At 41.1% G+C, this 26090-nt stretch overlaps 1 protein-coding gene across 2 annotated transcripts; it reads left to right on the top strand.

Annotated features, from left to right (window-relative positions):
- The first annotated feature begins 1090 nt into the window (after nucleotides 1-1090).
- On the top strand, nucleotides 1091-25295 carry tmem170b (transmembrane protein 170B). Of its 2 annotated transcripts, XR_005993078.1 has the most exons (4): nucleotides 1091-1588; nucleotides 15263-15433; nucleotides 18964-19368; nucleotides 24833-25295. XR_005993078.1 is itself a non-coding variant. In XM_041809041.1 (3 exons), exons 1-3 carry the CDS (start codon nucleotides 1417-1419, stop codon nucleotides 19092-19094), a joined length of 474 nt encoding a protein of 157 aa, XP_041664975.1. In that variant the 5' UTR covers nucleotides 1091-1416; the 3' UTR covers nucleotides 19095-22258. The 2 variants fall into 2 exon arrangements, 1 of the variants encoding a protein (XP_041664975.1); XM_041809041.1 differs by lacking the exon at nucleotides 24833-25295 and having other exon boundaries at nucleotides 18964-22258.
- Nucleotides 25296-26090: the final 795 nt, after the last annotated feature.

Here is a 26090-nt window from a genome sequence, read left to right as displayed (position 1 = left end):
TCTATGTAGACAAAATTGACCAAGTGGCCTCAGGGGTGCCTATTAAATGGACAATACTTGGTAAATTGCTCACTCTACTGACCTTTCAGTGGACAATAAGTGATAAAATGCTCGACTGGGTTTCCCTCCAGTGAGCAGGATGCCGCCTTTAGTGGATGAAATCTGACAGAATGCATGTCCAGCAGTGGAGAAAATGGTATGACATCTACTTTCACTAACATCCTTTCTTGTCCATCTTTATGAAATCAGTGGTTAGATAGTTAATAGTGCCTCATCTTTTTTTACAGAGTTCTATGAGATGTAACCATAAAATGTTGAGTCTTTTCTAAGCTTCGTATCAGTTTCATGTTGAATATTTCACTTTTTTGTGTGTGTAACCCCGCTGCATACATCAGATGCCTTTTTTTTCTACCGTGTTTGCCCCTGGCCCTCAAACATCTTGAGTCCGCCACTGATCTTATGTAATTTTCCCCTAAAAAAACCTCCCTTGTAGTCTCACCATCCCGTATTGCCTTGCTCAGATGTATCCTATGATATTATTCATGATCACATCAGGCGTTTGGGTGACGTTGCAGGAACCAATCAGCACCACGGAGAGCTCCTGCATCCATCCGTCCTCGTGGGCGACGCCCCAGCAGTAGCATTTCCTTATTTGACTGTAGTGTTAAGGCTGTACTAACACTGAACTACTGTTAAAGATATAATTAAGAAAAGTTTATTTAGATACAACTGCTATTTTAAAATCTTGACATAATGAAATGATCGTCTCCTGCGTTGATGAGCCAGCAGGTAGACATAAAGGTTCACAACGATGTGTCGCTTAGCAACCATGTTGTTTGGCTGCGGACCAACGGACGACTGTTGACGTAAAAGCATATTTAATTTCACATTAGTCAAACAAAATGTGTTCAACTGGTCCCAAACGACCGAGAAATGTTGTGTTTGTGTTTCTATATATTAAAAATGAATTTATAGCCTGCTATCGATCACATTGTTTCATAATTACGTTGCCACGTAATAACGTTACATTTGACTACGCACATTTTCTGCGCTCTCGCCGCCTTCTTTCCTTTTGTTCCCCATTCATGAAGCGACGTCAGTATCCCGGAGATGTGTCAACGTAAACTGTAAACCCCCCTCCCTCACAAAGTAGGCGACTGGCCCTTTAAGGGTTATGTAGCCGGGCTAGCCGATGTAGGACGAGCCGACCGTGCGTCTGCCTGCCTGCGCTCCCGCTGCCATCCCCATCATGGCCTCCACACAGCCGCCACCGACGCCACCGAGGATGAACCGACCTGTCAGCGGCCCTTCCCTTCCCGCAGCGGAGACGGACGTCAAGCCGAAGCAGAGGCACCGGTAGAGGCGAGCCGCGCCGGGGAGAGCCGCCTCACATCCCATGCCACCCCGGTCTCCTCCATGCCTTCGTCTACAGCCAAGTACAGCTATTCGATAAAGAGGGGTGCGAACCCGGGCGGCGGCAGCGGCGGCGGCAGAAACATGACAACGAACAGGGATTATTCTGTTAATCTGTCGGTGCAGCAAGTGCTGAGCCTTTGGGTGCAAGGCACGACGCTGCAGCACTTCACAGGTATGCGGAATGAATGCTGTTTTCATGTTAAAGTCATCATCACCATCAGTAGCGTGGACTGGAGAGTTGTGTTGCCTCTAACAGTCGCTGCTGGCGGTTCAGTGCGTCCATTTTAAAGCCGACTACGTTTGTGATATAATTCATCTCACATGCTTTAGTGAGCAGGAAGGGCAGAGCGGGTCCCATGGAAAGGGGGTACCACCTCAGCCCCCCCGCCCCCAGCTGGTGAATTCCGGATACGATGATAAAAAGCCACTCCTCTGTCCACGCCTGAAGAGGCAGTGGATGACAAGAAAATAATCACAACATGCGGCTAATTAATCTTTCTGCTGCGTGAATGCGCTTTGGCTGTGTAGTAAATTAAGTATCCCTCCTCTTCCCCCTCCCCCCTTTTGTCTTGCAGTCCAGTTATGAAGGGGCAATTACAGGCAGCACCCTCAACTCTGAGCAGGCTGTCTGTCAGGAATGGTCTAGACTCCAGTAATAGTGAGGATGAGTAAAATCGATGCTTTTCTTAATGTAATTTTGAACGGGAGGGGCAGGCCAGATTAGCTTGTAAATATATGATGGAGCATTTTAATGGTCTGAGGGCTGTCAGTATTATTTACACCAAAAGAAAACCTTAAAGCCTGCAAGCTGGTTTTGTGACCTTTTATTTTATGTGGATATGATTGACTGTGCTGCTATGATAGTATTCTTACTGGGGTTAAAGTGATTATACACCTTCTTTTGAGGATCTCTTAAAGGGAGCTTCAAGGAAGAGGTTGAAACACGGTCAGTAAGATCCGCATGACATAAAAAGAAGAAGTGTGTGTGGGCATTTTATCTTTTCCTCCCCAGACGGGCCGTACTTCCTCAGCAAAAACTTGACACAACAAAACTGCCAACCGCCATCTGTTTAACATTTTTCAGCATTTTCCTGCTGCTTAATCTATGAGAACTTGAACGTTTTTGGGGGGGAACAGGGGTTGTAGAGAACAACAGGACTGCTCTGTCACATAAACACAGGATTATAGACATTCTTGAATTCCTCCCCATAGAGTGAGAGTGAAGCTCAGACGGATGTCAGGTCACAGCTGAGTTGGCACAGACCCATCCTATGACACACAGCTGACATCCTGTGTTGAGAAACTCATCAAGCAAGAACATGAAGAGAGGTAGTTAAATGGTGCTGACTCAGCAGGAAGCTGCAGCGCTTGTGGAAGTTTGCAGAAGCAGAGCTGCAGCAGTGAGACCAGAGCTGTGAGGAGCTGATGCACAGACTTTAGTTAGAAGGGTGCATGAAACTGCCACCTGATCCCCCCCCCCCCCCCCCCAGTTTACCAACCAGGTGAAAACCAACCTCCTGAGACGTAAATAAGGTCAGAGGGAGAGTGTGTGAACAACGAGAGAAGTGCAATACAGAAAGCAGATGTCAACTTTTAAAAGACGTCAGCCCCTTTGCCCTCTCTGAGGCCGCAACAAATAGATTTCCTGTTTATGATCTGCATTCTGGCAGCAGTTTCACTTCTGCAAACCATATAAGGAAAATCTTTTCTGTAAGATTAAAAATATGAGTGTTCAGGAAACCATGGCTGAACGTGTATGAAAGGACAACGGTCATTTGCAGACTATATGTCTAAACAAGCTCCACTTTAAAAACTCCTTCCATGAAGAAGACATAATCTATTTGACCATACTTTTCAATCAAATTCAGTGAACCAGCCCTTAATTGGACAGTACAAAACTAAACATTTTCTCATAAAGTGATAACAGAAAGAGAGATTGCACATGACCCAGAAACTACATGCAGGGAAGCTGCAGTGTCGATGGCCAAACCAGATAAGCACAACAAGCCTGTCAAAACTTGTGAAATAATCATCCTAGAGTTACATTTAGACACAAAACTAATTTTTAGAGCTTGAAAATCCTCTTTGTTTGGGTTACCTTGGGTGATATGATGTCATGTTAATATTTTAAGTTGAAAAGTTGCACTAAATATTTGTTTGGGCAGGCCCAGATGAGTCTGTGTTTTATGAAACACATTCCCCATAGTGATGAGATCCTCAAGAATTACTCCTGCACTTCCCTTAACCTTTTAAGGTAACAGAGTGGTTTTCAACATTTTTACCGAAGACATACTGAAGATCAAGCCAAAATCTCAAGGCACACCATAATCATATCTATGCAAAAGCCACTTTAACGCATTATAACATCTTTAGTTGTTGTTGACTGCTTTTTAAGTTAAATAGATGAACTTCTTTCCGTGTGTGTTGGTTGTTTTAAGCACTGAAGTATTCTATAATGTTTTTTAAGCTTCCTATAAAGTGAACTTACAGCAAAACGGAGCTTGGCATTGTCACACAATGCAGAAATAATATCTAAGGCCAGTCTTTTATCTGTTTAAAATCACACTGAACGTTACGTCACATTCCCAGATCCTACATGAAAATAGTTGGTTATTATTTCTCATATTAGCTCTAGGAGGAGGGGAGGGGAGAGAGCGTACATCTGGGTGGAAAGTAGGAAAAGAAAAACTTTGCACTTTTGTCCTGAAGTGTTTACTTGTGTGAGAACAGTGTTCACCTGTAGATCACTTCCAGCGCTCCTGTAAGCGTCGCCTTATAAATGTTGTTTTTTTAGATGAAGCATTTTGATAAAGGTTTAAATGAAGTATGATGGTGTTAAAAAACAGATACCACCCAATCCTAGTGTCCAGTCAATTTAAAACCAACATTGTGTACACATAACTGCAAACTTGTTAAAGTTGTTTGGTTTTTAATGGGCATAAAGTCCCCTGTTGAATAAACTTATCTGTTTTTATGACCAAACATGAGAGAAAATGTTGGCCTAGTTAAAGTCTTACATCAAAAGGTTTTATCGGAAAAAAAAACATGGTTTTGGCAATTGTTCAAATAGTTATTTTAAACATCAGTATCAGCTCTATTTTCACAATCAGTACATCTCTAATAAAAAAGTGAAGGCTTTGTATTCTGGCATTAACAGCAGCTCTAGACCTGGAAACTGGTTCCTGAGTGAGATGAGTCAGTTCGATTTTTTCCTGCCATTGTTGTTGATCAAGTTGTTTTCACAAGTCCTGCCTTATCTTAATGTTGATTGGTTGCAGGAAAAGAGACCAGGACAATGATTTTCAACTGAGAACGTGAGCGCAGTGAAGAAAAAAGAGAAAGAATAGCTTGCTCTGAAGATGCACATCATCAACGACGCTGAACTGTGTTGGTTTTGTTTTGAAAATGCTGTTAGTGAACACCTGCATTTAAAGGTGGGAATAACCTGCTGAACACCATTTTTCCAAACACCAAAATGAAGACAAGCCCTCAGGCACTTTAAGCATTTAGCAAGAACTGTTACAGACTATTATCCCCTGAGAGATGGAGGAGACTAAAAGCAGAACCAAAAACGACAATTTTTTTATGGCTCCTAATTTTTTTTTTTTTTTACATTTGAATAACTAAATCAAAACAAGTCATACACCAAATAAAAATGGAATAGTAAATAAAACTTAAAATGCACAATTTGTAAAACTCTGCGGCCAAGGGGCTCTAAACCATAGCAAACACACAATATGACAAATTCATTTTTACTAAACAGAAATCCAACGTTTGTTTTCATTCATGACCCCCTCATAATGATGGAGAAATGCATTAAAATGTGCACTTCCACATTCACACTGGAAGCAGTCCCAGAGTGCGCATGTGCTCTGCTTTCACTTCCAGCGTGACTGCAGAAGTGCCTTTTTCAGTGCATTTCTTCCTCATTGTGAGAAATTTATGAATGAAAACAAAAGTCGGTTTTCTGTTTCCTAAATACATCCTTATGAGGTGTCACTTTTTTTAGCAGTGTCCTCAATTTAAAACAAAAGTAGAATTTATAGGCAGCACTGAGCAGTGCTAGTCTCAACCTGCTGCGAGCGCGTCAGCGAGGGTTTCTATGTTACTGAGGTGAGTTTGGGCAGTTGAATTTCGCAGCCTCCATAACAAGACACAACCTGTTACAATTATAAAAATGAAGATTTTTTCCATCTTTGAACATTTAAGGAAATATATGAGATACTGTAAGACCTCAATTGAAAAAATATAGATGAATAATATAGGAATGGTTAGTTTTTAAATTGATCCATGTATTTCAGTGCAAAAACTCTTCACATTGTATCTTTAAGCTGTGGTCTTCCTTTAAAGATGAATATGGATTTGAAATAGTTCATTGATTTGAGTCCTTGGTTGAGCAAGCAGCTGATTTTTTTGAGCTGGACTACACATCTCTCAGTGGTGTAATTTAAGACACCTCCAGCTGTATTACTACCAGCCGGCTGTAGCCCTCCTCTCTGTGTCACCCTATACTGGGACGAATCCATCATTCTTCCTGCTGATGGATGAACTCGACGCCCCTGCAGATCTCCCACTGCATGAGCCTGCAGTCATGCCACTTCCACTTGTTCATGTTCTGCAGCAACCCGTGTGCTCATGCAACAAAACTCTGACCTCGTATCAAACAACTAAAATTCCCGATCCTCTGATTTTTTTTTTGATTTTTTTTGATTTTTTTATAAATACTTTAGAGTTGACAGGCGAGCTCAAAAGCTGCCGTGCTGACAAAGACCTCGATCTGTAGTTGCGGATTAGCAGAAGTTAATGCCGTGCTGTGACTGTGTGTTTTGGCTGCTTGTGTCACTGAACATGACACAGCACTTGTGTGGGGCACTTCTCCCACCACATAGGTGTACCTCTGAGCTGCGACCACCTGGGCTGCTTTCTTGTTTAATAACATGTTTGAATCAGCACTCAACACCTGATTTAAAACACATGCTAAGAGTCATTTCTATCAGCCATAACCAGCCATGCATTTTCACTAAACAGTTGAGCCCTACAAGTTTGTATCCTTTTTGTTAAATTTCAGTCTAAAAAAACAGCAAAAAGTCCTTTTAACAGAGGCGTTAAGATGTAGATGTAAATAATAGCCAGCAGGGCAGGTGACCATTTATCCACCACAGACAGATTTGACTGACATTTGGCTCTCAGCGTGCGCTGGTGCCTGACCCCACCTATCAGTGGTGATTGGCAATCAAGGAAGAAAGATTCAGTTCAGTAGAAGTACCAGTACCACAATACTCCATTTTTAAAAATCAAATTATTTAAAGTTAATCTGCAAAATGTACAGTCAAGTCAAAGTGCTTGTAATACAGTAAAATACAATCTGTGCCTGGCAGTATTCTTGTACATGGCATTCATAGGTTGTTAATACTGATGCATCCAATTATGAAAATTTCTGTTGTTGCTGGTTAAGATGAAGGTCATTGTAATTACTCTACACATTATTTTGGATTTTATCCAGCTGGTCCTTGCCATGTGATCTGGCTTCTCCAAAGACTTACAAGTCAAAATGTGTTTATATTGAAATGTGTCATCTATTACAGTAATGGTAATTGATATTTATTACTCACTCCCTTCACTAAGATAATCAGGAAACGTAGGACATATGTACACAATATTAAAAATCCCACACCAGGTCTCAGCTCATGTACACACAGAGATCTTACCAAATTTTTATAGCTCAAATTAGGATTACTGATTCTATTCTAATCTGAGGGTAAATCATTGTGATGAATTAAATGGGCTATTTAAATGTTAGCTGGAGTCCGATTGTCCACAACATTGCTATTACTGCAGATGTAATTTTCTTTCACATGCAGGCTACAAAAGAACAATTTTTAATTTTCCTTTTCCTTTCTGACCTGGGGGCAGGTACCTCCATGTTGTAAACTCTGCAGGTGAGGCGGAGGCGTGGGATTTAACTGATTGTTTTCTGCTGCTGCATTTCTCAACACCTGCTCAGCTGACGTTATTGGCTAGGTACACGTTTCATAAATTATACACCTGGACCTTGTAGTAAGATGATTCCTACACCCAAATCTGTGCTAGCTTCTACGCAATTTTGATTCATGAGTACCAGAGAGACTGTTTTAAAGTCTTCCAAAGTGATCTTCTATTTTATATCAGGTTTCGTGAAGGACTAAGACTTTGAGCCCAGCTCAGACTGGAGTCATGAAGAGATCAGTTAAACAGTCTGCTCTGCTATTTTCTGACGTCATGCCATTGCACACCACTCCAACCAGGAAGGACGGTGTAATTTTTCCATAAAAGTCACTCTCTGTGTTTTAGTTTCCACTTTTGCTTTTTATGCCTGTCTTGTAGCTGCTTGTACTGTCGTCAGGCAGACCCATCTTTCAAATCTTCAAGCTGAAATGAATGTAACTCTGAGAATGAATGGACCAATTAGTGTCATTTAAGGAAGATGAGCCACCAGCTAAGGCAGGGTTTAGTTGCACTTCAAGCTGGTAAACAATGGCGGCCGATGATGAAGTGGCAGTTTTAATAGAATCTGATGATATTTCTTTATTAAAAGAAGAGTAAAGAACCACACGGAAAGCTTTTTTTTTGTCAAAGATGGTTTTGCTCTTCTCCTGACCAGCTTCAACAAAAGTTTAATTTATCAAGTGGCTCCACTGATAGTGAACAGTGATAACGGCTGCCTATTAAGCTAGTGTTATGTAGTTCAAGCCCTAGGGTGGGCCAAGCCTACTAGTTCATATACTTTGTTGTAGACAATGTAACAGACAGATTGATTGTCTGATCACCTTGCAAGAGTTTTTTAAAGGTTCTGCTCTTCCCAGTCACCATTGGCTAGAGAGATGAGACAAATGTCTCATGCCATTGATATGTGTAAGAGTCCATCTGGTGTATCAGGTATGGCTATAAGAGTACCTTTAGTTGATACTGGTGATAGCATATGGTTGTACAAATCCCCATGGCACACCTGGAATTTCCTCAAGGCACACCAGTGTGCGGCACATTTGGGAACCACTGGTTCAGAGAGGCTGACAAAGTAAACTCTATCCACAGTGACTATATTTCACCTGGGATATGACTGATGGTAATGTTTGCAAATTTGTTGGTGTGACTTGCTGACTTCCACTCAGGAGTCCACAGCGCTGATTGACTGTTGAAACACGACATGCCTTATGTTCTTAAACCAGGTGTTGTAAGATGACAAACTGAATTGCAGGTAACACCATCAGCTGGCCTAATCTGAGCTGCAACAGCTGCGATGTCCTAAAACTCCTCTTGCATTAAAAATCTTTGGTCTGAACTGGCTTTTAGGCTGCCATTGCAACAAAGCCAATGCAAATCAAGTGGTGGCCTGAGACTTTGAGCAGTTCCGCATTTACTGAATTTGTACAGTATTTTTGTGAAGTCCTTTGAGAAGTACTTTTTAGCTATAGCTGTCCGACAAGTGTTTTGAGATAAAAGTATTTAAGGAGCATTACATGAAAAAACCCAAGTTCAGTATTAAACTGCTGATTAAATATACTTAGGCTCTCTCTGCCACTGGTTCCCAGGCTGCTCTGAGGGAGGTGTGGTTTTAGGACGTGTCCTCCGTTGGCCTGACGTGCTCCTATGTTGAGCGTCGTGTTAATCCGTCTAGGCTTAAATTGAGCGACAGATGCCCAGTCTGTGTGACCAGAACCGGATGAGGACACTAATAGGGCCAAGAGGGATGTCTGGGTACTTTTCATTTTCATTTTTATTTTGGGAATTTCCCCTTGTGGGACTAATAAAGGAATATCTTATCTTATCTTCATTACTCGCTTTGTAAGGAGAGGCACAAGAATGAATTTTACTCATCAAGTGGCATATCAGTGGTTTTTAGTGGCAAACGTCTACAAAAGTGCTGTTAAGCGATCTTTCTGTCAGTGTAAAAACTTTTAAATAGGATCTACCTGCTGTAGACACTCACTGTCTGCTGGGAGGGGAATTCAAGAGCTGAAAAACAGTTGCTTCAACTTCTAAATGTTTGATTCAAGCGTTTATTCTCATGTCTAGCTTTGTCTGAGTAACACATTTAATTAGCCTTATTTGTAGTTTTCCTATGTGTATTGTACTTCTTTTTATCTTGCCAAGGTTTGTTGGCCTGTTAGCAGCATCATAGAAAAACTATTGGCTCTATTTCCATTTACAGTAATGGAAAGTGTAAACTACTGCAAGGAAGAGATGTGAATACTGGATCTAATCACAAAAGAGCAATATAACCATAGTCTACTCAAAAAATCTTAGGCAGAGCTTAGATTGCCTTAAGAGTGCTACCAGAAACAGAGTGTATCGGCTTATTTTGGCTATTTTTTAAAGTTTTAACTTCAAGTTATTTTCCAGTGGATTTAAAGTATCTATGAGGAACTGTATCATGAAGAAACTTCTAATATCAATCCCTATGTGTCCATGAAAGTCCCTTCCACTCAACTTCCTTTAACTATAGTATGTCCACTGACAAAAACGGACATTTGTGATGATTGAAGATCTTGATCCATTTCTGGATCATGGGCTTGATCAGCAGTGTCCAGACTTTTTCCACTATGGACCACATACCTTTTCTTTTCAAAAATGACAAAAGCCGTGTACTGACATGTCTGCAGTCGCCATGGTTCACGTTATGCTTTTCTCTATGGAGTTTATTCCTCGGTAGCAGTGCACACCTACAATGTCACGTGTTTTTGTTGCTCTGATCCGCCCGTAAAGATGTGACAGACAGAACATTCATCCAGTCACCCTCTGAGCTTTTTTTAAAAAATTTTTTCAAAGGCTCTGCCCTTTCCAGAACACACTCTATGGGAGGTTCACACATCCATCTGGCGTGTCAGGTTAGAATTTACACTTTGGCTAAAATGTCAAGATTTGAACCCTAACTGATCAGCAGTATCACTAAATTCCCATATACATTAGTTTTCATCTGGAAAAACTGGTCTGTGGGTTTGATGATTTTGGGGTGCCAACCAGATTTTAGAGGTGTTCTCGGCCAGCCCAAGCTGCCACTGAATCTGCCCCATGTCATAATGAGAATGATACTTGACAGCTTGTCTCCTCCTTCAGACTCACAAGAGCAAACAGCACAAAACCGTTCAACTTTACAGGAGTATTGGTGCTTGAAGATGATTAGCACAATGTACTCTGTCAATCAGACCTTGAAATGGAGTCGACAGTGGAGTGCGTGAGAGTGATTTGTGCGCTGTTTGCTGCTGTAATTCTTTTGTCTTTAATCAAAGCATGTAATCATGATTATTGATTATTTGTTAGTAGTTCTATGGAAGAACAAGATCAGCTATTATGAGCATTACTGGATGGAAAGTTCATGGGCCAAAAAGAACCAACTCTGTTATGGAGCAGGGTGGGCGGTGGCCTGTACTTTTGAGTATCCTTTTAGCAAACGATTGAAACCAAATACAAAAATCTATGGTTCATTAGGTTCAACTGAAATTAAGACTGGGTTTTGTTCATGTTTAGATGTAGATTGTGACTCTGCTGTCATTTAACAGTGGGTTTTATCCATTTTTCAGTGGTACTTTTGTATAAGAGATATCAAAGCTTGGTGAAATATATTTTCTCTTGCAGTTCTGAACAATATGTCCTCATTGCTCCTTTCAACTTTTCTCTCCTCGTCTTTTTCAAAGACAAATTTAAACTGTTAAGACATCAGCAAAGATAGTGGACCTTGTTCGATTTCTGGGTCACAGACCAGAGGACGAAAGACAGAGGACGTGAGTTTAAGCCTAAAATACATCTTGTATCAATGCCTTTGCCTCCTTTTATCCTCGCCCCGTCACAGTTGTTTCTCTCCTTCCCTGTGAGATGGACCTCTATGGTTGTATAGAGACAGCAGCAGCGGGTGATCTAACAGTGTGACGTGCCCTGTCATGCGCAGGACAAAGAGCCGTTGTGTTGCTGTGCTGTCACGACTCTCTCCGCCTGGCTCGACAGCTGATTACCTGATCAATAAGTAGATGTAGGCGCTCAGCCGACTGTGGAACAACCAGAGTAGATGGATACGCTAAAGAGCTCCCTTTGGGCTGAGAAATACTCTTCGTCTTCAGATGTTTACAACACACAACAATGTCACACTTCCTGTTTACGTTTCGGCGTACAAACAAAACAGGCTTTTGCTTTTACACAACATTCCTGTGCTTTCAGATTGGTAGTTCCCATCCATGCTGGACGCCCCCTTCCTTCACTCCATCTCTTTTCTTCTTGAATTTAATCCCCAGGCCAGCTGGCTCCTCTTTACTCCCATGATGCCAGTGGTTCAAAGCACAGCCCCTCGCTGTTGGAGTGCAATGAGGCCAGAGTATTTTTTCCTTTTTTCTCCCAAGTGAAATCGGTTTGTTTGAGAGTAAGAAAGAAGAAGAAAGGCACGAGGAGGAAGAGGAAGAGGGGTATTGGATGGGGCTGAGATCTTGTGTCCAATTTCCACACGATGTTTGTAGACAGATTCATAAAGCAAAGCCTGAGTCTTGTGAGGATGCTTGACACGGTTTCTCTTCATTTAAAGATGGGTTTGACTGATTTTGGAGCTTGTTTAGGTGACTTTTGTCAGTATTTGCATCAAGCTATTTGTTGGGGTTATTTCTTTCTGCTACTGGACCAACTGTCCAGTGCCAATGCTGATGTTCATAGAGTTATTCCAACATACATGAAAGGGCTGGTATTAATAATGGTATGAATGTGCAGTTATGTGCACAAGTTTTAGGCATGCAGTGCTCTAAGGAGTCATCACAGGGCTGATGTGCCACAACCTGGGGCTGGAAAGGGATGGCCAAAGTCCATCTCAGGACCTGTAGACACTCACTTATGTGGCTCAGCAGCCAAGGTTGAGCTCAGTGGCACCTATTCTGTTTGGTCCTTTTCACTGCTGGTAATACGCCTGGAGACTGCCTGCAGTTTTTGGGCCCTTGGGTTATCCACACCCCTTGTTACAACCCTACTAACCATTGGATAGTACCCTAGGCCATGCTCACTCACCACATCCACCCCTTACACCGCCATAAGTGTGACTTTTTTGTTTTCAACAGATTATATTCCCATACCCCTGGTTATATGTAAGGACACCCAATGGTGCCATCGGACAGCTTACCTGCCACATCTAAGCCTGACTTCTGCCTCAATTTTTGGCACAAACATGCATAGTAGTTCTGCATAGTACTGTATAGTATTGATATCAGCACCACAAAATGCCAACTAGTTTAGGTAAATTTTTATGTGATGATGACCAAATTATTTATGATGAATTTAGGGTTTCAGTATAGATGTCAGCATTAATAGTACCTTCCTATTACAAATATCAACAATATTAACGACACAAGAATTTAAAATTTGATCATTTCTAGAAGAAAAAAATGATATTGACAACCTCTTTTAATGCTAGGGCAGCAAAAATAGAAGTCCAACTATTGGATTGTTTCTTGTATTTTATCATCAAGCTTTCTGTTTATATAGATTTTGGTACCAAAACATTGCAGACATACTTGTGTAGTTAACAGAGTAGTCATCCTCTCTTTCAGTTACAGCAGCTGCTCAGTTCAGCTGGAGATGCCTTTACCCACAGTTGAAGCAAAACTGCTAGACATAGAGTCAGTGGAATTTATGGCTGAATCCCATTTCTCCCCTTAACCCTCAATCTTAACCCTCTGTCTCAAAATGCGCAATCCCGCGAAGTGCGAGGGCTGTCCAAATACTCCCGAGAGTTGAGCTTAAGGGGTTAGATTGAGGGTGTTACCTTGCTCAATTTTGAGCTGTTCCTGATACATCAGTATCATGGACAAAAAAATGGTATAGTAGTGGGGAATACACTGGAGTCTTATTTGTTTTGATTATTCTTGCTTCACTAAGGGCTGCAAAGTGTCCTCCTTTATGGTGATGTGGAAAGGGCCACCCTAGTTACAACTGGTTTTTGGCGTTAGCTAATGGCCGTGTTATACGGTGACTTTCAGCTGAACATGTCCGTGGTTGTGGTGTTTATATATGTTATTTGGTTGAATATTAACATGCTTTCCTTCTTCTTCCTTCCTTAAGACTGAGGGTTGAGCTTGAGGGTTAAGGGGAGAAATGGGATTGGGCCTATGTGTGATAGTGGTTCAAATAAGGGACCCTGGCCAAGACTTGAGTACACTTGACCCCAAAGTCAGGTTCCACTTGATCAGTGGGAACACTAATGTTCTGGACTCAGATATTAAGCCCAAGTTCACTTGATGAGATATTCTGGGGAGTGATTACCCAACTCCATATGATCCGAAAAGTCCATTTCTACTTTCAAGAGAGAGCTAAAGGCTCAGCTCTGTACTTAGCTAAACTATTCTCCATTGTTGTCCCATGTGGTAGAACAAGTTCCCTGACCACTGTTGGCTTGCACTGTTGTGAGTGACCAGCACTTGGTACTTTGGTCATTATTTGTTGGTGAAGACAAAGTAATTGATGGTGATGATGAAAGGTTTCAGGTTGATTATTGGTTGTTTCATTGCTGATGTTTCTCATTTTGAAAAAAAAGCGTCTATACACCATGTGCATTGCCTCTAACACTGCATGGCAGCTCCTATGTCCAACTGGACTTGAAGCACTTTGTGGCACTTTGATTTTGTTTCCTCCTGTCTAGATCTTTGCTTGTGTTGTACTCTCAGATGTACATCACTTTGGACAAAAGCGTCTGCTAAATGACACTGCAATGTAAGTCTGGACTCAGACAAGCAGAAAAATCATCAATCAAAACATCTACAACTTGATGCATCTTCTTCTAATGCCCTCCATCTAAATTTAAAAAGATTCAAAGAGACCAAAACAAAAGGTCTCCTGTAGATTCCAGGCTGCAGGAGCACCATAACTGAAATTTATTTTACTCATTTCAAGGCAGACTTGGGGAACAGATATGCAAGAGTAAACTTTGTGACAGAGCAAAGACTGTAGCTTCTAGCACTTGGGTTCAGGGTTGGGTTAACCCAAGTATCATAGAAGCAGATTTGGTATAGCCTTATATAAAAGGATATGCCAATGATTTAGCCTATGGGTGGTCTATGAAGGCCACCTAACTTGATCAGAGAGTAAGAACGTCACCGTAATCAATCAGAGGCATAAAAGTTAAAATCAGATACTCAAGTCCAGGTATCAGAATAATAAATGGAGGTATAAGAAGTAAACGTTTCTAGTGTGATGATTTATCTACCGTCCAGCTGAAGATTCACAAAAGCTAACCCTGATCTCTTGTTTCAGGCGACATCTTCCATTTACTGCTTAATGTCTCACCCTCAGTCGCTCGTCTGAAATCTCCCCATGAGTGGTTTTATACATCTCAACCTCAGGTCCATTACCGCGCTCAGCTGCTTCCTTCATGAGCCCTGACTGAGTTAGTGGCGGCTGTAGATTGAAATCCTCCCTTACAGAGTATCTATGCACCCTGATCTGTAGCTTCAATGTGCTCTCAAACAAGCTCCGGTATGTGTAAATCTGTAAAATGCATCAGGAAATCAGCCAGAGGTCCATGGAGCGGGATAGCATTTCTATCTGAGCTGTTAAATCTGTAAGGCTACGCAACCAGGGCAATGAATTTATACCTTTACAGGGAGGAGTAGGTACTTTATTCTCACTTTGAAATGAGAATCCTTTGAGCCAAACATTTACTCTATCTTTGCTAAAGCACTTGCTTAAGGGGTTTTATTTTTAACTTGTCATGAAGGTGCAAAATTCTAAGCTCACAACTCACTCGTTTTATTTAAAGTTTCCTTGTTAAGTCTTGTCCTTGTATTTTCATGTCTTTGGTCAGTATCTGATCAAACACTCTACCCTTGTTGTGTCTCTCTGTCAGAGATGTGGTACTGGGTGTTCCTCTGGTGTCTCTTCTCCTCGCTCTTTGTCCACGGGGCGGTCGGCCTGCTCATGTTGGTCATGCTGCAGCGCCACAAGTGGGGCCGCCTAATCACGCTGGTGCTGGTCAGCGTGGGTTTCCTGGCCTCACTTTCCGGAGGCGTCATCACCAGTAAGTCCACTTACTCCTCTTTTTTTTTTTTTAATTTGTTTGTTCCTTTTTTTAGACTGCCCTCAACAGCGTTCAGCATTCAGTCAGCCACAAAGAGGAACAAGAGGAGAGGTGACAGGGAGGAAGAGCGAGCGTGAGAGGAAGGGAGTGTTGACTCGTGTCACAGAGGAGGACAGAAACTGACAGAGAGACAGAGAAAGACTTAAGACTGTTTTTTTCTTTACCCTCCTTTGAATTATATGTAGCACAGGAAGCTTCAACTGTGCCTAGATGGAAGTTTAAAAGTCAAATGATCATTTTTTGTCCTCCTGCTTTTTTCAAATGTCAGAGAAATATGAGGATTTTGAAATTTGAATTACTTTTACAACATCTTTGCAGCAAAAACACAAAAATAAATTTGAATTAGTTAACCAAACACATAAGAAACACTGTTTTTAAACTGTCATAACATTAACATTAGGGCTGTTCTTGGCTTGTGATGTGAAACTATGGGAACTGGCACACTAAATATGTCAAGTAACTTTTAAATCAGACAAGGTGCTCAGTTATGGGTGTATAGCTTAGAAAAAATCAAACCAAGGACTAGCTTACTAGGTGAAGTGGTCTCTGAGGCCATCACAGACACTCTTGTCTAAGAGGGGTAGGCAAGAATGAGAATAAAGTAGAAGAATACTTCCCTGTTTCAGCCGAGTGGCCTCGATCAGGACACGCTGGCACTGACAAATAAAGATAGGTGCTTCCTTGTTACAAGACATCCCTTGCCATGTGATGCATTTGTATTAAAAATGTAATGTAAAGTGATGAAATCGAAACACAGTGGGGGAAACGACTCATCAAGGTGGTTTAAGATTGTCATTGAGGGCTGGAAAAGTCATGGCTACCACTGCACAGGGATAACATAAGCTGGTTCCTGGCTCTATTATTTCTCTATCACTCTTAATAATGCAGTTCAGAATCTGCCAAAATGATGCAGTGCTGCAAGGCTGAATTACAAATCAGACAACTGCATCAGGAGGCCCCGAAGGATATGCCTGTGGTAATTAAATTAATGTTTGTTTATTTATGCTTTTGCACAACTCAAACACAGAAACTGAGAAGAGTTCTACTCTATAGTCACACGGCAGGCACAGTGTAATGTAGAGATACTTTGTGGGAGTGGTAGGATGTAGTGTTGACCAAATTAGGAGCCCAATGTCAGAATGTTTTATTATGTATTAAATAAGTATTAAAATTCCTTGTTAAAGTATGTCTCTTATATAGTAATACAAGTCCTATAATTGTAAATACAAGTGAACTCTGATTTGAAATAAGGGAACCAGCAACAGTTCATATCCCAGAGTACACAACTTAAAATAGAAAAGTTGAGATTTAATTCCAATACAACCATATTGTTCCCACTGCTGTGTCAGCAGCATGAGAATGTATATGGACGGGATCATTTCATATTAATGATTTACATAGCATCATCTGCCACCAGTGTGTGACTGTGATGTGAATGAGTGAGTGGAACCTGCAGTGTGAAAGCAGTATAGGCCACTGTAGACTGTGACTACCCCGACGTCATTCACTGTAGTGGACAGCAGAGGTAGTGAAGTTGACTTTAGGCTGCTGTAGATTTTAGTCAATAACAGTGATCAAGATGTTCATAAAAGGGCCAAAAGGAAACATAACAGAATTAGACTGCTTAACTCAAATGTTGTTGACTCTGTCTGTCACATGTGAGTCAACTTGAGGGTTCTTACTAACAGAGAAACTTGAGAACAAAAGAGGCTTTTTTCCTAAACAAGCATGGATGTCTGTTTAACTTTCCTTGCAAATATGCCTTGAAGTTTTCATTGAAATATCAAAATATGCTTATTTGATATGTATTTAATAGAAAACTGCACAAAGAGGCTCTTATATCCTCTCTCTGTTTTCAACATCTTTTTTGGTTAATAGTCATCAACGGGGTCACATTTTTTTTAACTGTTACGCCAGCGTTTGCTAGCATTAGAATCAGGCCAATCTTTTGCAAATGAGACACTGCTATTGGTTTAGATATTTTGATCTTCATAAAATGATTTGCAGGTATCTTGTACTGACATTTCAAGCATTCTAGACTTTCCACTTACAAACTGTGCACTACACAGATTACTGCAGGAAATTGGCAGACAACTATTTATTTAGGAGTGGCACCCAGGAAGAAACACGTCCCTTTTGCCGTTGAGGCTGGGGCAGAAAGATACTGGGTTCCATGGAAGCTTACGTCCATTAACAGCATCTATTTGAAGGTTGTTGAGCACAGCCAAAGTTTAAATAAGTTTGAGGAGGATAAAAGATCCTCCACTTTTTCAAACTTGGGTCGTCAAGTAAGGTAGTCAGATATATTTTAACCTCTTATTACTCTAATCGTAGACCCACATTTCCTCTGTATGGTTACAAAACATCGATTAATGATATCAATGATAAACTAGCAGATCTTTCTGGAAACGATGGTAATATTTTAGCTAATGCTGCTCCCATTAAGCACTGTGTACAAAGTCACATGTTAAAGATGTGATTTGAAAGAGTTTACGAGCATTATCTCTTGATATGTGTGAGACCAATGCAGGAAAAATATGTTTGGTAAATTTTATTTTATTAGACTTTGTATCAAACTACTTTGATTTGACCCCCAACTAAACTAGAAGCATCGTTTTTTCCAGTTCTGTCTTTACCCTCTACTTCCTGTCTCTGTGAATGCTATATATTGCTGTCTGCATGCTTTATGTCTCTGGTCACCATTTTTATTCTTTGTTTATCTGTTTTTCTCTCCTGATGCACCACATTTTATTCAATCCTTGCTTTGTCATCAGTTACCTTACACAGAGTGAGATCAGTGTGTGTAAATAGACCTTTATCAGTGTGAGTGTGAGGCAGGAGCTCAGGACCCACTGAGTGAATCACTCTGCATGATGGGTTGAAGCTGGCCCCAAAAATAGAAAGACAGTTTATAATTAATGTGTGTTAATCAGTGAAAAAGGGCGGTTTATTGACTGTGAGCACACACACAGCTCACAGTGTCACCCTGCATGTTTACATCAGTGTGTATGGAGTCAAATGATTAGGACAGCAAGAAGACAAAAGACTCAGCTTAGCAGAAGTAAAGGAGGAGGTCATGTAGTTTTACTAAGCACACCTTTTACCATATATTTGCTGTTTAGACAGTGCAGCAGCTTTGGGTTTAAAATATGACTGAACATTTGAAGTTGTTTTATTTAATCAATAGAATCATGGCATGAAAAAATATCAAAGCACTTAAAAATTTTATTCACACATGAATGCTTCAGAATCTTTAAATGGCAACCTCAAAACAGTTTAATTGCAGAATTCGTGGAGCTTGGAGCTGATGGATGGATTAGATGTAGGAGTTGGAGTTTGTCCTCAGTGTGAACAGTCAGTCTGCAGTAACGGTGGCAGGCCGTGACAGACAGCTGTGTTTGCCAGCCCTCCCATCTGTTTACTCTCTTTGTGTATTAACTCTGCTGCCTTTCTGTGTTTCTCCCCCTCAGGCGCAGCGGTGGCGGGGGTGTACCGCGTAGCAGGGAAGGACATGGCACCGCTGGAGGCTTTAGTGTTCGGCGTGGGCCAGACCACCCTCTCCGTCATCATCTCCTTCTCACGAATCCTCGCCACCCTGTGAAGAAACCCGCTCGAGGAGATGAAGGACATACGCTGAGACCAGAGCGAGAGAATCGAGCCGATCAGAGACTTCTAGATGCTCAAAAGTGGCCGAGTTTATGGAAGGCAGAAATGGCTCTCTGGACCTTTTGGCGTGGATGCAGGAGAGAGAAAGACAGAGGGCCAACCAGTGTTTGTGCTCTATTACTGCCACAATCACAGAGGAAACCGGGCGTCTTCGTGCCCGGCAGAAATGGCACCGTGCTCAGCTTCTGAACTTGAAAGCCATGTTTCAGGTGTTTGAGAGCTTCATCACTTTTTTGTGCCAACAGCCTTCTCTGGACATCCAGACGCCTTTGTGGCCACTGACTCTTGAAGGCTTTCTGTTGCACTTGTTGGGGAAAAAAAGCGGCGAAGTGACGACCTGTAATGATGGTCTGATGACCAATTAAGATGATCCGCAGAGGAACAAATGTCAGGCGATGAGGAGTTTTCAGGAACATTGTTCATCAGCAGAAACACAGTGTTTCCTCAGTGTTAATCATCAGCCTCACCTCTTATTCTCCAGTGTTCAAGATTAAAATGATCATTCCTTCCCCTTAATAGTTTAAAAGCTGCACCATCGACCTCACGAGCGAGATGCAGCTTTGAATTTTGCACTTTGTAAACGTGGAGAAGCTCTTTGCCTAAGAGGTGTGAAATCATGAGGAGAAAACCAGCATCAGCGCTACGTTTGGTTTGTTGTATAGGAATATTCATTCATTGAGTGCCAACAAGAGCTCCGATAGGATTTAAAGGAATATTTGACATGAGGAAAATAAGTTTGTTTGTGATTAATGCTGAGAGTTTGCTAAGAGGAGGCCACTTTTATGTCTGCACAGTAAACATGACGCTACAGCCATGAGACAGCTTAGCATAATCTGAATACCAGCAGCCTGAAGGCTCACTTTTGAACACTTTATAAATGTTTGTTTGGTCTAAAGAAACATCAATTTGCAGTTTAATAGAGGGGCATCGTGCCTGACTGTTTATTGGCAGTAAGGAGGTCAGGAGTCGCTAGCAAAGAAAATGAGCAAAGCAAAGAAATAGTTCCAATAACTCCCCCAAAAGAAGCAATTTTAAAAAATTTTTGGGGCTTTCGTGCCTTTACTTTTTATGTATTTAATTGAGGGATAGGACAGTGGATAGAGTGGAAACTGGAGAGAGAGAAAATGGAGCACATGCCACAGGAAGCCACAAGCTGAAACTGAAACAATCCCACTCACTTGAGTTCAACAGCCTCTGCACAGACACTACCACAAAGCAGCCAGCAGCCCAGTAACATTATTTTTCAATTCAAACTGAGGTATATATTGAACCAAAATTTACTTTACCACTACGCCCCCAGAAAACACAGGCAGGCACCCATATACAGAGGCTACAGTCCTGAACTCAGTGGCCACAGGATTGATTCCTGATTTGGCGCTGTTTGGTGTATGTCTTCCCCCAACTCTCTCCCCCCATATTACCTGTCTCTCTTCAGCTGTCCTATTTAAGTAAAGGTAAAAAAGCCCCAAAATAATCTTAAGAAAATAAATGAAAGAACTTCTGTGAAAATGAGTGCTTCCTAGAGTCCGTGGAATGGGATACAAGCAGTTTTAGAAGAGACCAGAAAAAAACTCCAAGGCACTCTTTTTAGATAATTAAAATTCCTTTATTTTCATTGCATGGTAATGTAGACCTTACAAACAGACTCTGACACATCTCGGCATTAAGCCTTCTTCAGGAAGTCCAAAAAAAAAACATGAAGGAGTGTCACAAACATGTCCTGTTGAAGGCTTGATGTTGTGTGTTTTTGTGTCAATGTCTCAGTAAATGTGTCGATGTGTTTGCATTTATCATGCACATATCAGCTTGTGGTTGTACGTGATAACAACCAGTCCACCTTTGGAGCCCGTAAAGTGTAGGCATGATCAACCATGGGAACAGCAAAGGACCTCTGGGGCTTGAACAGAAAGGCCTGTTCTCCTTTGGGGCCCTGATAGTGACACCTTTAATCACAAGGTTAGATTCTGGCCAGAGGACCTCAAACCATGCTTGTGTGCATAAAAAGGTGCAATGACCTTTAAAAGTCTATTCTCAAAGTAACTGGTAACCAGTAAAGATCAGCAAGAAAAGGGGTGACGTGCTCAAAACTGATAAAACAACTTGAAAGCCTTGAAGCTGCATTTTGAAGCTACATCTCATTTTTCTATGAGATGTAGTTTGTGAATTTTTCCCATACTGTTTCCAGAGTACAGAATGTCAGAATAATGGAGTCTGGGCTGAACAAAACAATATTTCTCCTGTTTTTAAAACATTATTTCAATGCAATCCAATGCAATTATTTTGATTTTGCTACCTTTAGGCAGAACCACCCTCTGTCAACCCATCCTCCTTTCCTTTGTGTTTCACCAAGCTAACGTCCTCCTGGTTGATTTTTTTTTTTTTTTTACTGTACAGACACAAAAGTAGCATTAGTCTTCTCAGCTAACCCTCCACCTTAAAGCAAACAAGCTAATTTACTAGAGTATTTAAATGAGACAGAAAAAGGCCTTGTTGAGCTCTGAGTTGTAGGTTTGAATCAGGTCTGTTAGCATGAGATCAAGATCAGGGTCTTCAGGGTTTAAGAAAGATATTTCGGTATTGACAAGGGTTGTTTTGCTGCTTGAGAGTCAGCTCTGACGTTTTTTTCTGCAAGTCTTGGTGCAGATTATCAGTGTCAATGTTGGAATCCAGCCTTCCTGTGCCCATTCTTGTATTACTAACATTGTCAGCACTGACAAACCCCCCACATGGAAAGCCACCGAGACGGACAGTGTTGCTGCTCATATAGCCATTTTTACGATGGCTCCCTCTTTTTTTTTTTTTTTCTTTTATTAACCCATGTTCCTTAAGTTGCATATTGCACTGAGATTTCTCTGCCTTGTTTTAGCATAGCGTGCGATCAAAATACTCTGACTCAATCCAGGATACAGAAGCCTGTGATAAAGATAAAGTAAAGAATGTGCTTGAAGCTACTGTATTAACTCAAAATGATAAAGAATACAGTGCCTATAAAAAGTACTCACCCCCCCAGATGTTTTACCCTTTTATTGATTTTATAACTCAACCATGGTCAATATGATTTGGCTTTTTGAAAGAACAAATACAAAAATCTCTTTCATGTAAAAGCAAAAATAGATTTCTACAAAGTAGTGGTAATTAAATAAAAATGTGTAATGTAAAGGTGACTGCATAAATATTCACCCTTTTCAGGTCAATGTTAAGTAGATGCACCTTTGGCTGCAATCACAGAGCTGTCTGTGTGGATTGCTTTCAATCAAGCTTACACATCTGGACACAAATTGCTCAAGGTCTGGCACGTTGCATGAACATGAACAGCTCTTTTCATGGCAGCTACAAATTCTCTATTGGATTTAGGTCTGGGCTTTGACTCGGCCACTCCAGAACATTCACCTTTTCTTTAAACCATTTCTGTGTAGCTTTCGCTGTATGCTTCAGGTCGTTGTCCTGCTGGAAGTCTTCTCCCAAGCCATAGTTCCCTTGCAGACTGAATAAGTTAGTCCTCCAAAATTGTCCTACATTTTGATGCATTCATTTTACCCTCGACCTTTACAAACCTTCCAGGGCTGGCTGCTGAGAAGCATCCCCACAGCATGATGCTGCCACCACTGTGCTTCACAGTGGGGATGCTGTGTTTGTGGTGATGTGCGGTGTTTGGTGTCCGGCAAACATAGCGTCTTGTCTGATGGCCAAAAAGCACCGTTTTGGCCACATCAGAGAAAAGAACTTTCTTCCACTTGACCATGGAGTCTCCAACATGCCTTTTGGAAAACTCTAGTTAAGATTTAATGAGTTTTCTTCAACAGTAACCTTGTCTTTGTCACTCTCCCATAAAGCTTTGACTGGTGAAGAACACGGGCCAAAGTATGCAGAGTCTCTCCCATCTCAGCTGCTGAAGCTTGTGACTCCAGAGTAGTCATAGGTGTCTTGTGGGCCTCTCTCACTCGTCTCCTTCTTCCACGGTCACTCAATTTGTGAGGACGGACTGATCGAGGCAGATTAACACACGTGCCATATTCCTTCCTTTTCTTGATGATAGATTTAACTGAACTCCAGGGGATGTTCAGTGCCTTGGAAATTTTTTTTGTATCCATCCCCTGACTTATACTTTTCAGTAGCCATTTCTCTGAGTTGCTTGGAGTGTTCTTTTGTCTTCATAGTGTAATGGTAGCCAGGAAAACTGATTAGCCAATGACTGAGCCTTCCAGACACTTGTGTCTTTATACTGCTTGTGCCACATAGCTGGACCTCTATTGAATTAGGTCAGTCACTTTAAAGGGGGCTAATGTTTATGCAGTCACTTATTTTACATCACATATTGAATTTAATTGGCATTACTTTGTAGAAATCTTTTTTTGCTTTAATGTTAGAGATTTTGTGTGTGTGTGTGTGTGGGTGTGTGTGTGTGTGTGGGGAGGCAAAATTATATTGACCATGGTTGATTTATGAAATCAATTAAAGGGTAAAACATCCAAGGGGTGAATTCTTTTTATAGGCACTGCAGATAGATATACTGTTTTTTATTTAAGTTTATGCTCTTTACCAGGCTCATAAATCCTCCTAAAATTCTAATTCACTTTCATGTGCACAGCTCTAACGCAGGGTGAGAAGAGTATGCCAAAGTAATGCTCAATTCCTAGCTTTATTTAATCATCTCTGTCTTGTTTTATTGATATCACAGCCGCGGTTTATTAGTTTGATTCAGAAACACTTGCACTTTTTTGCTCGGGTATCAAAAAGCCCCCAAACTTCCCTGACATGAATCAGACAACAAAAAAGAAACAGGTGTTTGTTTTTAATTCTGTGTGCTGTGTGGATTTAGTGGGTCTAAAGGTAAACGCTGTGTATTTGTGAGAGTTACGTAACTGACACAACTCACCTTCTATACCAGCTTAGCACACAAGAGGGCGATATTGCACAGAGAAGAAGTTGCAGCCTGTTTGGAAGATGATTGTGGATTTTAAAAATAGTGAAACAGAGTGTGTATTGAGTGTTTTGATACTGAAATTGAGGAAAAGAAAGGTTTTCTAGACTAGATTACCCCTCTGATTTAAGTGTAAAATTCGAGATAATTGATGTAAAATCCAGTTTTATGTCAACTGAACGCTGAATCGTCCATTCTGCCCGTTTGAATGTTTTAGCTCAGTTTCAGGGACCAAATGTGAGCTGCTACTGATGACTCACCTGCTGTCATAGCAATGAAATTTTTGTGAAGCTGTTTGTGGGGCAGTTTCTGCATGTTCGTACGTGTGCGTGTTGTTGTAACCATGTGTGTAGAGATTAATTTATTTTGTCATTAAATAGGGGGTTGTTAACATTCTTTATCGGACCCCTGAAGCGTCTGAAAGGTCGAGGACTTAACTGAAAGTAGTCCACTGAACGATGTCTTACATAATGTGATGAAAACCTTTAATTTGAGGTGTTCGAAATGACTTTTCTGCCAGAACAGGACTGAAGATGTTAGCTGAGTGCACTTATTGTACATCCAGAGCTGTAAATAGCCATAGTGTACAAATTCTCTGCCAGAAAAAGAGCGTGTATCATGATAAAAGTGTCACAAACAGCTGATACGGACAAACAAACCACCAGAGAGTGTTTCTGTTTTCACACAGTCGGAGTATTCACACCCAGTGCCATGACCGCTCATGATGAATATTGTTTTTTTTTCCGCTCCAGGCATCTGTGATTCAACCGCCGTCTTAAGTGGCTGATGACCGTGGCTGTTTGTACTGAAGGAGACACCCAGCAACTAATAATCCCCTCTAGACTTTAAAAACACCATCATTCTGCAGCTCAGTAATCCCCTCTCTTTCATACGCTCATGCGTAAAACTGCCCCCTCAGTCCTCTGTCGTCCAAAATGCCACATACCCCACCACCACCACCCCACGGACACATACTGTGTACCCGCTGTGACTGCGTGAGCGGTGCAGCTCAGAAAACATGTGAATGGACAATATGGACAATCCAACAGGAAACAATGTTATACAAAAACCCAAAGTGGCACTTGTAGATAATGTACAATATGTTCTTTTTTAATTTTGTACCAGCCAAACTGCTGATATTTATAACTATTGCCTATTTATGTACAAAACATTCTCCTGTACATACTCAACAGTCGGTTGAAATAAAAATCTTTTGCAGTATAAACACTCAGGATTTGTGCTTCCTTCTTTGTGGCTTTATAGGTTTTAGATGTCCTGATGTCCTGAAGATCCCTGTTTTATTAACAGCCAACTCTTCTTTGTCTCCTCCGTCTAGGTAAACATTACTCCAGGACATACTCCACTCCACTTCAGCCTCTTCTGTTGCAGTGAGATGCTTTCTGATTTTTAAAAGCAAGGGTTACAACGTGGCTCATGACCTTGACCTTTGACCTCCAAAATCGTATCATTCCATCCTCGAGTCAAAGTGGGTGTCTGTGCAAAGGTTGAAGAAAACCCCTCAGTGTGATCTTGAGATCCTGGGTTCACAAGCATGGGAGGAGTGTAAAGCCCAATCACTGTGACCTTTGACCTCTAAAATCTAATCAGTTCAAAGTTTTCTTAAGATGAATTATTCACAAGTTTGGTCTGGACAGATGGACAGACAACCCAAAAACATCACCTAAGCTATCGCCACATCGAAGCAGAAGCAGCAAACATCAGGCACAAATTGCTTAAATTAAAGGCGCAGTATTTAGCTTAGTAGCATTTAGCAGAACTAACTTGATAAAAATGAAGCATAATGTTGATAAGTAGCCCCGTCTAAATTAGTGTTTAACCAACTGCCTATATAAAACCTTTGAATGAACTAAAAATAAGCCTTTTATTCATGCACTGCCCACTAATTCTGCCATCTTTGATTTTTGCATCTTACAGGTGTCAGTTTTAAATTCCACTGGTGAGCATTGCAGTCTACAGTCTGACTGATCAATTCTGCACATGGAACCTTTA

This window comes from Cheilinus undulatus, linkage group 16 (genome assembly GCF_018320785.1).
Source record: "Cheilinus undulatus linkage group 16, ASM1832078v1, whole genome shotgun sequence".
NCBI classification, from domain to species: domain Eukaryota; kingdom Metazoa; phylum Chordata; class Actinopteri; order Labriformes; family Labridae; genus Cheilinus; species Cheilinus undulatus.
This window is presented reverse-complemented; position numbering and strand designations above follow the sequence as displayed.